This window comes from Balaenoptera musculus, chromosome 2, assembly GCF_009873245.2.
Source record: "Balaenoptera musculus isolate JJ_BM4_2016_0621 chromosome 2, mBalMus1.pri.v3, whole genome shotgun sequence".
Taxonomy (NCBI): Eukaryota; Metazoa; Chordata; class Mammalia; order Artiodactyla; family Balaenopteridae; genus Balaenoptera; species Balaenoptera musculus.
This window is the reverse complement of record NC_045786.1, coordinates 148,252,477-148,265,031: the sequence shown is the minus strand read 5'-3', so window position 1 is coordinate 148,265,031 and position 12,555 is coordinate 148,252,477. Positions and strand designations below refer to the sequence as shown.

The following is a 12,555-nucleotide window of genomic DNA, read 5'->3' as shown; positions in this document are numbered from 1 at the left end:
TATTCTCTAGGGGTTAGGAATCAGGGTTCTCGCTTTGCACATTTTCAGAAGAATATGAAAAGCAGCTTTAGCAAGGGCTGAAGTATTAAATAAAACAAATAATATTTTGAATTTAAAAAGCAACACTATTCCAAGGCACTGCTCATCTCTGTACCCCATTAGCAAACACTGAAAATAACGTTAAGTCTATAGGTCGCATATTCTTGAATGACAGGGTAAGGCAGACATCACTACAGAGGTGTGATCAAAAGCATTTACAGTAGGTACACGGGAACTTTGAATTCACACTACGTAAGCCTTTAATCAGCCTAAGCAAAATGCATTGCCTACACAGTCAAATCATTTTCCCCATCACTTAATAGGATAAAATGCGGAAGAACAAATCCAGCAGTCAGTGGCAACCCTCTGCCTCCTCATTCAATAAGTTCTTCTGCCTCAGTTTATAGAAAATCAATTTTGAGCTCTTATAGCAAAGAAGAGACAATTATGCATACATTGGGTAGGCTGTACCACATATTTGCTGGAATGTAAGAATACCCTTTCAAATGTAATCGATTTTCTTAAAAAGTGTATTCCCCTAGAGCCACCCACAAATAGATGAGTGAGTACAAGGGTAAGTTTCTTAGCATTCTAAAAATTTTCTTGTAACAACACAGTAGAGGGTTCTTTTCCTTTGGTCAGGGGAAAAATAAAAAGTATCCAAAAGTCTCCTTGAAGATGATTATGGAAACTTTTACCATTAAGGTGCATATCAACAATAGTCATCTGATCACAGAGCTGAATTTAAACCCTTAAGAATTTTAATAAAGAGACACTTTGTTCAAAGTGGTTGTTCTGTCTCCTACCAGTTCGCTTTCCTCTTCCTCTGCATCTTTCTTTTCATCCTTCTGTTCTTCAATATTTGCATCAAAATCTTCCATCTCCACCTACAATACCACAATAATCACACACAAAAAGACTGAGTTAACATTTAGGAAAATGTTGAGTCCCTCACTGAGATATGAAATGAGCACAGTTGCCCAGAGCAACACACACAGACTTGCTGTTACATGCTAAGTAATTTCTAACACCCTAAACTTTGAAACAGAACTGACAGACAGGATGATATTCCTGCTTTTCATTTTCCTGGGATATCCATCTTTGTAATTCTCTATGAAGTTGAGTATAATGATCTAAATTGATGGTTATCTGTTTTGAATGACAATGGATTACTAGGATTTCTTTTTAAAACCTTTAGCAAGTATTTTTTCAATCAAGTAAAACAGGTATGATTCAAATTTCAAAATGTAAGAAAGGGTATAGTGAAAAGTCAGATGATAATAGCTTGGCCCAGAATAGTAGCAATGCAAATAAAGAGTAGATAAATTAGAGAAGTATTTATAAGGTAAAACTGACAAAACTTGTAGGCTGACTATATGGTGGAGGGATAGAATTAAACACTGGTACAAGGGGAAAGTAAAGTCAAAGATAATGGAGAGTAGAGAGTCAGGGTTTCAGCAACCAAGTGGATTGATGGATCTAATTACTAAAATAGAGAATGTGAGAAGAGGAACAGGTTTGGATGAATTACATATTGAATAGGTTGAGTTTGAGGTGTACTAAGATAATACATATTTTTTGGTAGAGAATTCGGAAAATAATGGTAGAATTATAAAAATCACCCCTACCCCTCCACACAGATATAATTACTGTTAAGATATTGATAAAATGCATTCCAGCCTTTACAATTTAATATTAAGGGCATGTAAGTGGCAATCCAAGGTACCAAAAAGCCTGATTATCTATACAGAATGTGCAGATTGAAAATAGAGCCTAGGATAGAGCCCTAAAGAACTCCAGCATTTAAGGACTGGGTAGCAAGAGAAGCCAGCAAAGGAGACTGAAAAGGGATGGCCAGAGATGCAAGAGGAAAACCAGGAGAAGGTAGACTCACAGAAGCCAAGAGAAAAATGGTTTCAAGAAGGTGGACATGGTCAACCATGTCATATGTGGCTGCAAAATTAAGCAAAAGAAGTGAGAATTGTCCATTGCCATGGAAATCTTTGGTGAGAGAGTCTCTAGAGAATGGCTGGGGCAGAAGCCAGAGGAAATGGGTTGAGGAGTGGCATGGGAGGTAAAAACACATAAAAATACAGTGACAACACTGAGTACAGATAACTCTCATTCACAGGAAGAGGTCAAATAAAACAGAAGTATATAACTGATTAAAAGAGAAAAATCTCTCCTTTTCCATAATAAAGATTTATTTATTTCAAACTAGTAATTGATTTAGACAAGAATTCGCAATCTGTGAAAATCTGTCGGGGAACAGGATATTAACAGTTTCAAAGTATCTCCCTACAGATTACTTATTAGGAAGAGAAAAATGCAGAAAAATTTGATGGATATCACCTGAACCAAGTGATCAACACTTAAATCACCAATAATGAAATAAGACGACATCATAGGACCCCTGATATGATGCACTGAGAACACAATGCCACTTATGTAGCATTCCTGCTAATGTTTAACCTAAAGCTAATCATGACAAACCCAAATTGAGGGGCATTCTACAAAACAGCTAAGTGGCCGATACTCTTCAAAAATTTTTTGTCTTTCATGACAATGACATAGCTGAAAAACCATTTTTTGTATTAAAGGACTGGATCCTGGATTTTAAGAAATTCTTATAAAGCACAGTATGGGAACAACTGGTGAAATATGAATATGGACTGTATATGAAAGAATTCAGGAAATTTATATTACCTAACTTAGTATCTTATCAATGTTAAATTTCTTAAATTTGATAATTGAGCCTTCTAGTTTTGTAAGAGAATGCCCTTGTTCTTGGGAGATATCTACTGAAATATTTAGGGCTAAAGGGTTTATGAGGTCTGCATTTTAACTCTCAAATGGTTCCACAGTAAGAGGAATAATAGTAGTAGTAGTAGCAGTAGTAGTAGTAGTAAGAAGAGGAGGAAGAAGAAATAGAGGAAATCTAAATAGAGAAAAATGAGACAAAATATTAACAATTGGTGAATCTCAACGAAAGTCATGCAGGTGTTCTTATATTGGGTTGGCCAAAAAGTTTGTTCGTTTTTTCCATTATGGAAAAACCCAAACGAACTTTCTGGCCAATACAATACTATACGTGCAATTTTCTGTAATTTAAATTTTTTTCAAAGTAAAAAAAGATGGAAAAAAAGGTCGCTTTTGCACTGCTTTCGAGCCAAAGAATGCTCACCTCTTCAATAGCAGCATCCTGCAGCAAAGAACGAATGTCCAGACGCATCATATGACGAGGTGCAGTTTCCCAGTGATCGGCCATCTAATTGAGAGATTCAGGAGGTCAAGTTATCTCTGGAAACTACTCAAAGAAAGACCAAGAGAATATCCAAGACAAATTTAACTAATACTGTGAAGTCTAACAGGCTAGTTCCAGGAAGAGCTAGGACACCTCGTACCCTTAGATACAAAGGTTAAGAAACATTTACTAAAGCAGGTAGAAAATATATTTTGAAAGTAAAGGGGATAAATAAGAATTTCCAGACAACAGTGATGAAACAGGCAAAATGAAGTTTAGAATATTACACCCTCTGTGCTTCAGAAAAATCACCTTATTTATTTCTTTAAGCTTTCTTCCATGAATATTCCTCTTGCTACAAGTCTGGTTATCTGCACTCATTTCAGCCAAATACACCTAAGAAAGAATGAATAATGATTAGGCAAACAAATGCAGCACTTACATGATAACACAAAGTACTCTAAAGTTCTTTTATATCTATACCTCAAATCCCTTGGTTTTTGCTGCACTCCAAAACTGGTCAAAATGTCTAACTCTGTCATTGATGGCATCCAGGATGATGAAAGGGAAAAAGCCATCATCCAGAGTCTTTTTGAAAGTTTTGAACATGCTGGTGCGGTAGGTTTCCTCCATCTCAGCTTCATATTCATATTCCATTACCTGAGATGCCCCAAAAGAGATATGGAGTTAGCAAAAGCAAAGAATCATCTTAAATCTCTTCCCTCGTTAGCATTTGGATAGAGACAACTTTCTAGTCTTTCCTTCACACCTGAGTACTAAAGTTCGTGTTCAAAAAAGCCACATTTCTCTCTGAACATGTTTTCCTTTCAATGCTATTTATGAATCAGGATGTAATCTGAGAGGAATATACCATACCTTTTTTTTCACTTTCTTTCCAGAATCTGGATCTTTTTCTTCTTTTTCCACTTCAGCGATGAAGTAATCATCCAGGCTTAGAACTCTGGGTGCAGGTCCTCCAAATTCTACCTCCTTATCCTAAGAATCATATATTCAAGAAAGTTAAAGAGAATTTATGGAATAAATTAATAAACGTGCACAAAGTTTTTCTTATGGCTAAATACCACGCAATCTTCTTGTAGTTTCAAATCAAGCAGGGGCAAAGTAGCCTAAGCAGATCAAAATTTATGAGATAGCATCTACCAGATGGGCCAACTAGAATGGATCAAATGGGAAATATCTGTATCAATATCATGTTACTTGCTAAGAAGGCAAGTGGCTAACAAAAGCAACTGATTCTTTCACTTTCCCATACTCACTCGAATAAGTTTCGCAACATGTGTCTTTCCACTGCCAGGCAATCCTCTCATTATAACAACAATCTGAAACACAACGAAAAAAAAAATCACCCAGAGAAGATTTTTTTTCACAGTGAGATCTTAGAGTTAACAATGACCTATCATTCTCCAGGACAGACCATATGATAGGCCATGAAACAAACCTTAATACATTTGAGAGCACAGGAATAATACAAAGCATGTCTCTGACCACAATGGAGTAAAATTAAAAATTTGGGAAATGCACAAGTATGTAGAAAGTAAACACCATACTCCTAAATAACCAATGGGTCAAAGAAGAAGTCAAAAGAAAAATCAGAAAATACTTTGAGATAAACAAAAATGAAGACACAACATAAGACAGTGGAAGAACAAACTAAACTGAAAGCAAGCAGAAGGAAGGAAATAGTAATATTAGACCAGAAGTTAATAAAATAGAGAACTGAAAAACAAAGAAAAATCAATGGAACCAAAAGCTAGCTCTTTGAAAAGAGCAACAAAATTGACAAACCTTTAGCTAGACTAAGAAAAAAGAGAGAAAATTCAAGTTACTAGAATCAGAAAAAAAGAGGGGACATGACTGCCAACCTTACTGAAATTTTAAAAGGGTTATACTATGAACAACTGTATACCAACAAAGTAGATAACTTAAAAGAAATGGACAAATTCCTAGAAAGACACAGCCTACTGAAACTGACTCAAGAAGAAATAGATAACCTGAGTAGACCTATGACAAGTGAAGAGATTTAATTAGTAGTCCAAAAACTGCCAAAAAAGAAAAGCCCAGGCCCAGATGGCTTCTTCACCGAATCCTAACAAACCTTTAAAGAAGAATACCAACTCTTCACAAACTCTTCCAAAAAATAGAAGAGGAAGGAACAATTCCCAACTTATTTTATGAGGCCAGCATTTCAAACCAAGCATATAATCTGATACCAAAACCAGACAAAGACATCACAAGAAAATTACAGATATCTCTTAGGATTATGGATACAAAAATTCTCAACAAAATACTACCATATTGAATCTAGCAACATATTAAAAGAAGTACACAACATGACCAAGTAGGGTTTATCCCAGAGATTCAAATTAATATCTGAAAATCAGTTAATGTAATACATTATATCAATACGATAAAAAACAAAAAAATCTCAGTGCAGAAAAAGCATTTAACAAAATCCAACATCCTTTCATGATAAAAACATTCAACAAACTAGGAATGGAAGGGAACCTCCTGAACTTGATAAAGGACATCTAATGAAAACCCACAACTAACATTGTACTTATGGTGAAAGACTGAAAGTTTTCTTTCTAAGATCAGGAATAAAACAAGTATGTCCACTCTCACCACATCTATTCAACACTGTACTGGAGGTCTAGCCAGAGCAATGAGGCAAGAAAAAGAAAAAAGGCATACACATTGTAAAGTAAGAAGTAAAACCATCTCCATCTGCAGATTACATGATCTTATATATGGGAAAAACCCTAAGGAATCCATTAAAAATCTATTAGAACCAATAAATGAGTTCAGCAATGTTGAAGGATATACGATCAATACGAAAAAATCAATTGTATTTCAATACAACTGAACAATCCAAGAATGGAATTAAGCCATCTATACCTTCCTTTTATTTTTTTTTGGCGGCACCGTGTGGCTTCCGGGATCTCAGTTCCCCGACCAGGAATTGAACTCAGGCTACGGCAGTCAAAGCACAGAATCCTAACCACTAGACCACCAGGGAACTTAAGCCATCTATATCAATAATAACATTACACGTGAATGGATTTAAACAATCCAATTAAAAGGCAAAAATTATCAGACTGCATAAAAAAAATGATCCAACTATATGCTGTCTATAGGAAACATACTTTATTTGTGTCATTGAAAGACACAAACAGATTGAAATTAAAAGGATGGAAAAAGATATATCAACAGCCACAGGAAAGCTGGAGTAACTATACTAATAATATATGAAATAGACTTTAAAACAGTGACATACATACATATACAGAGTCAAACTTCTGATGGAAATCTCCCGTACCATTTTATTTAAATGGAATCTAATTATTTTGCAATAAAAGATAAATTTAAGAATGTAGGGGGCTTCCCTGGTGGCGCAGTGGTTGAGAATCTGACTGCTGATGCAGGGGACACGGGTTAGAGCCCTGGTCTGGGAAGATCCCACATGCCACAGAGCGGCTGGGCCCGTGAGCCACAACTACTGAGCCTGCACGTCTGGAGCCTGTGCTCCGCAACAAGAGAGGCCGCGATAGTGAGAGGCCCGTGCACTGCGATGAAGAGTGGCCTCCACTTGCCACAACTAGAGAAAGTCCTCGCACATAAACGAAGACCCAACACAGCCATAAATAAATAAATAAATAAATATTAAAAAAAAAAGAATAATAAGCTACATGTTTAAAAAAAAAACAAAAAGAATGTATACATATGGAGGAAAATATGTCTAAACTAATCAAGTCTCCTAATTCTCCCTCTTTTAGCTCCACATACCATAAAACCAAATCCTCTTTTCCCTTCTTCAAATTGCAATTAATTGAGTTCTTATGAATTATTTTCTAAAACTTTCAACATTTTTTTCTGCCAAGCAATTAAGCTCTAATTTCTTAGATTCTATAGGGTAGGCAGTTTATGAGATTTTATGATGATTTGGAGATGGTAAGATGCCTTGAATCTGATATTAATACTACGTCACACGTGGAAACAACCTAAATGTCCATCAACAGATGAATGGATAAAGAAGATGTGGTACATATACACAATGGAATACTACTCAGCCATAAAAAGAATGAAATAATGCCATTTGCAGCAACATGGATGGACCTAGAGATTATCACACTAAGTGAAATAAGTCAGAAAGAGAAAGACAAATACCATGATATCACTTATATGTGGAATCTAAAGTATGGCACAAATGAACTTAACTACGACACAGAAACAGACTCACAGACACAGAGAACAGATTTGTGGTTGCCAAGGGGGAGGGTGGGGGGGATGGACTGGGAGTTTGGGATTAGCACATGCAAATTATTATATACAGAATGGATAAACAACAAGGTCCTACTGTATAGCACAGGGAACTATATATATTCAATATCTTGTGATTAAACCAAAATGAAAAAGAATGTATGTATCTATGTAGCTGAATCACTTTGCTATACAGTAGAAGTTAACACAACATTGCAAATCAACTATACTTTAATAAAATAAATTAAAATTTTCTTAAAAATTAAAAAAAAATACTACGTCACAGAAAAGTACAGAAATTCTGTTCAGGATACTAAAAACATTTCTTATCAGCTTCTAATTTGCAAGAAAACTAGTCATTTACATAAGACTTACTCTCTCAGGTCTGCTCTCTCGGCCAGGTGGTTTCAAAATATCATCCACATTCTTAGATTCAGGTTTCTTCTCGACCCGCGGAGCTGGAGGTGGCTGGTGGCTTAGTGAAGGAGCTGGCAGGGGCATTCGCTCCTCTGGGTAAGTTCTTCGTTCTCCTAGGATTCCAGCAGTTGAACAAATTACTATTTATACAGTAATTATTTAAAATTTTAACTCTCTCCACTCCTCCTAAGGTAATATAACTTATGGTGATTTGGGGGCTTACTTTTATCCTTAATTAGAGATAGTTTAAGATAATGTAAATCTATTGAAATCAAGAAAATGAAAAGATTTAGGTATGATTTCAGGCAAAAAGAATGTTCTGAAAAATACTGAATTCATCCTTGTTTGTATTAAACTTAGGAAAAAAGTTAAGCAACAGAATATAGAAGAATAACATGTACTCCTGAATAGTCCTGAGTATGATTTATAGTCCGTCTGTATGTAACTTCTGCTTTACAATTTTGAGAACGAGTCACCAGCTTAGGAAAGCTTGTTTGTGTAAGTAGGTGTGAATTTCTAGTTTAAGTGTAATTTATAACAGTGAAAAACTAAAAGCAACCTAAACGTCCAAAAATAAGAGTCATATATCTCATCCACTTGATGGACTATCATAGAGCTGTTAATAGGTTTACGTATGGAAAAATGTATATAGTACACAATATCAATGGGAACGAGCACAACAAAGAAACTGTATTTATACTTTGATTACAACTTCATTAATATGTGTGTGAAGAGAGAATGACAGGAAATATACAAAATTACAATAGTTGTGGTATGGTAGGTGGTGGGATTATAAGCGACTTTGTTTCTAGCTTCCAAAATTTCTTTAATAATATAAAAAGAGAAATTTACATTTTATTTCATCAATTACATGGCTATTTTTGGTGATAATGTTGTCACCTCTGAGAAATCTGTGAGTGCATTTTACTCTGAAAGTTTAAATCCATAACTACAATGGAAAGCATCTCATGTTGTTTTCAGTTCTCAGCATCTTTATAGTCAATAAGGCACTAATCTACCTCCAAACATGGACGGTCCTTCATACGCTGGTCGGTCAGACTTCCGATCATAGGATGGCCTATCAAATCCCCCTCTTCTGGATGAGGAATGGTCTTTTTTGTCTCGATATGACTGAGTCCTAGAAGGTTTAACAGTAAGTGCTTTGGTAAACAAAAAATATACGGAGGTCTCTTATAATGCAACACCATTATCTGCCCAATTTTTTCTATGGGTACTTACTATACATAGTCAATACTTATATTTTCATTTTGCTTTCCCATTTAGATCTGCCTTGCATACACACATCCACAGAGCTCACAAATTGCAAAAATAAATTGTTTGCCTATTAACTAAGCAATGATTACAACTTTGTTAACAATACTCTTTCCTTTCCTTTCTGGCTATCTCCATCTCCCATTTAACTCTCGAATTCAAGCTCACAAAACTCAACCACCTAGTTTCCTGAAAATTGGTACTCTTCCCTCTCCAAATTATACACACACATGCATGAGAAAAATACATCATTTACTAAATTTCCTTTAACTACACTGACTTTTGCTGAACTTAAGTATATGGTAATTTGCACACCTGGCAATGATATTTCTCATAGCATACCTGTCATCTCGAGGTCGGCGTTCTCTGTCAAATCGATCCCGGTCATAGTCAATAACACCACGATCCCGGTCTCGATCTCTATGTGTCTCCCGATCCCTTTTGAAATCTCGATGATCTGCCATGACATTACTTTGACGATCAAAATAAGGCTCACGATCTCTGTCTCTATCATAACGATCTCGTTGGCCTACATGCTCTATAAAAACAATATAAAATAAGAACTATATCCCTTTTTTTCTGAAATAAAAGCAGAAATGTACACATCTAAATTTAGAACTAGTATAAATTGTTGCCCTAAATTCAACTTATAAATCTTTTAGCTATATTAAAGGGAGGCCCACATTCGAAGAGGCCCTCTGTGAGCTGGCCCCTGCCTAACCCTAGTTCCCTCTCTGATCTCACCTCCTACTACTTTCCCCATCTCTTTGTGATGCAACCACACTTTCCTGTTCCTGAGACCTACCACCTGCTGTTCCCTCTGACTGGGACCATCTGTTTGCAGATGCTTCATGGTTGACTCCTTGTCATTCAGCTCTCAGCTTCACTGTCACAGGGGCCTCCTTTGACCACTCTGTCTAAATTAACCACCTTCACTATCCATCACATCAAATGTTTCATTGTCTTTATAATACATTCAAAGGTCTGAAACGATCTTGTTCATTTATTCGTTTGTTTTTCCCATTAGAATGTAATTTCATAAGCACAGAAACTTTTATTTTTCTCATGTTGAATTCCCAGTGTCTAGAACAGGGATTAACAAACTTCTGTAAAGGGACAGACAGTCAATGTTTTATAGGACATACAGTCTTTGTCGCAACTACCCCAGCTCTGGTTTGTTAGCATAAAAGCAGTTGTAAACAATAGCTAATGGGAGTGTGTCTGTGTTCCATTAAAACTTTATTTCTGGGACTTCCCTGGTGGCACAGTGGTTAAGAATCCGCCCACCAATGCAGGGGACACGGGTTCGAGCCCTGGTCCGGAAAGATCTCACATGCCGCAGAGCAACTAAGCCTGTGCACCACAACTACTGAGCCTGTGCTCTAGAGCCCACGAGCCACAACTACTGAGCCCACGTGCCACAGCTACTGAAGCCTGTGCGACTAGAGCCCGTGCTCCACAACAAGAGAAGCCAATGCAATAGGAAGCCCGCGCACCACAACGAAGAGTAGCCCCTGCTCGCCACAACTAGAGAAAGCCCGCATGCAGCAACGAAGACCCAATGCAGCCAAAAATAAATAAATTAATAAATTAAAACAAAAAAACACAAAAACTTTATTTCTGAACACTGGAAAAAAAAAAAAAAAGGGAGGCCCAGATAATCTTACCAAAAGGGAAATCATATGATAATTGGGTCCTAAAAGGTTTAAAAATACTGATCTCTCTGGGACTCCTACCTGTTTCAAAAGTTGATCTTTCAGGTAGTGGATCTGGACGTAGAGTTATTCTTTCTCCATAGGGTATCTGTTCAACTTTATTAGTGGATATGTCTGGTAAACAAAATCAGGGATAAAAACACTGTTAAGAGTGAAGCTTAAGGAAGCCAAAGCTGAAGCTAACAATTCCTTTAGAATCCCAAATACAAATTTGCCACTTTCACTCACCTCGGCCATGGCCATAATCGACAGTCTGCTGCACTGGTGGTGGTTTGGACATTGGTGGCATACCCATAGGCACCGGGCCAGGAGGAGGGATTGAAGGGTGAACAGGTGGGGGTGGTAACACTGGAGCAGATGGAATCGTTGCAGCTTCAGGTTTAAATTCCGAATTCAGTCCTTGTTCATCATTTGTATCCCAGAGGCCATAGAAAGAATCTTCATCCCAGCGTTCCTGTTCCATAGCTGAAGTCTGTGGCTTTAACACCGGAGGAGGAGGTGGCGGCGGAGGAGGAGGGGGTGGCGGTGGCGGTATTGGGATAGGCGGCCTGGTCACAGGAACAGATGATCTTGCTGGTGGAGCAGAGGGTCTTACAATTGAACCTGGTGGTTTACCCATAGGAGGGGGTGGTCTATAGGACCCTGGAGGCTGGAAAAAAGAGTAAATGGCTTAATGAATGAGCATACCATCATGTTTTCATGTATCAGTAGAAATTAAAATCTGGTTCTCAATCCATTGAAGAAAAATTTGATATACTGAACTTACTCAAAATTCAAAACTTTTTGTACTTTAAATTTAAAATACACCATTAGGGAGAAAATACGTGCATATCACCTATCTGATAAAGGACTTGTATTCAGAATATAAAAATCTGTTATAAGACAAATAGTCAAAAAAAATATGGGCAAAAGATTTGCATATAGTTTTCCAAAGAAAACATATGAATGGCCAATAAGCCCATGAAAATATGCTCGACATCATTAGTCATGAGGGAAATGCAAATTAAAACCACAATGAGGTACCATTTCATACCCAGTAGAATGGCTATAATTGATAAAACAGACAATAACAAATGATGGCAAGGATGTAGAGAAACACAAAGACTCTTAGACTGCTAGTAAGAATGTAAAATTTCCACTTTGGAAAATGGTCTAACAATTTGTCAAAAAGTTAAACTTCAATTTACCAAATAATTCAGCAGTTCCATTCCTAGGTCTCTAACCAAGAAAAAACATGCCCCCCCAAAGACCTGCACACAAATATTCACAACAGCATTATTCGATAACCCAAATGTCCATCAACTGGTGAATGGATAAACAAAATATGGTATAGCCATACAACAGATTGTTACTTGGCAATAAAAAGAAATGAAGTACTGATTCATGCTATAACATGGATGAACCTTGAAAACATTATGCTAAGTGAAAGAAGCCAGACACAAAAGACCACATATTGTATGATTCCACTTAAATTAAATGCCCAAAAAGGCAAATCTATAGGGACAGAAAGTGGATTAGCTGTTGCCTGGGACTTGGGTAGGAATGAGGATTAACTGCAAATTGGCACAAGGGATCTTACTGGGGTGATGA

General features: G+C 36.8%; 1 protein-coding gene across 3 annotated transcripts in view; it reads right to left on the bottom strand.

The window, feature by feature from the left end:
• YLPM1 (YLP motif containing 1) overlaps window positions 1–12,555 on the bottom strand; it is a 68,405-nt gene that overhangs the window by 13,595 nt on the left and 42,255 nt on the right. For 2 of the 3 annotated variants that reach the window (XR_005018678.1, XM_036842445.1), the window contains exons 7-17: window positions 11,194–11,614; window positions 10,987–11,079; window positions 9,593–9,788; window positions 8,998–9,116; window positions 7,937–8,091; window positions 4,561–4,623; window positions 4,160–4,279; window positions 3,767–3,943; window positions 3,596–3,679; window positions 3,224–3,307; window positions 846–926 (exon numbers count right to left, since the gene is read on the bottom strand). Coding sequence is in view for 2 of the 3 variants with exons in the window: in XM_036842445.1 (XP_036698340.1) it covers window positions 846–926; window positions 3,224–3,307; window positions 3,596–3,679; window positions 3,767–3,943; window positions 4,160–4,279; window positions 4,561–4,623; window positions 7,937–8,091; window positions 8,998–9,116; window positions 9,593–9,788; window positions 10,987–11,079; window positions 11,194–11,614 (1,593 nt within the window). In the remaining variant the exon portion in view is untranslated. The remainder of the gene's footprint in view (window positions 1–845; window positions 927–3,223; window positions 3,308–3,595; window positions 3,680–3,766; window positions 3,944–4,159; window positions 4,280–4,560; window positions 4,624–7,936; window positions 8,092–8,997; window positions 9,117–9,592; window positions 9,789–10,986; window positions 11,080–11,193; window positions 11,615–12,555) is intronic. The other variant, XM_036842446.1, reaches the window with a different exon arrangement.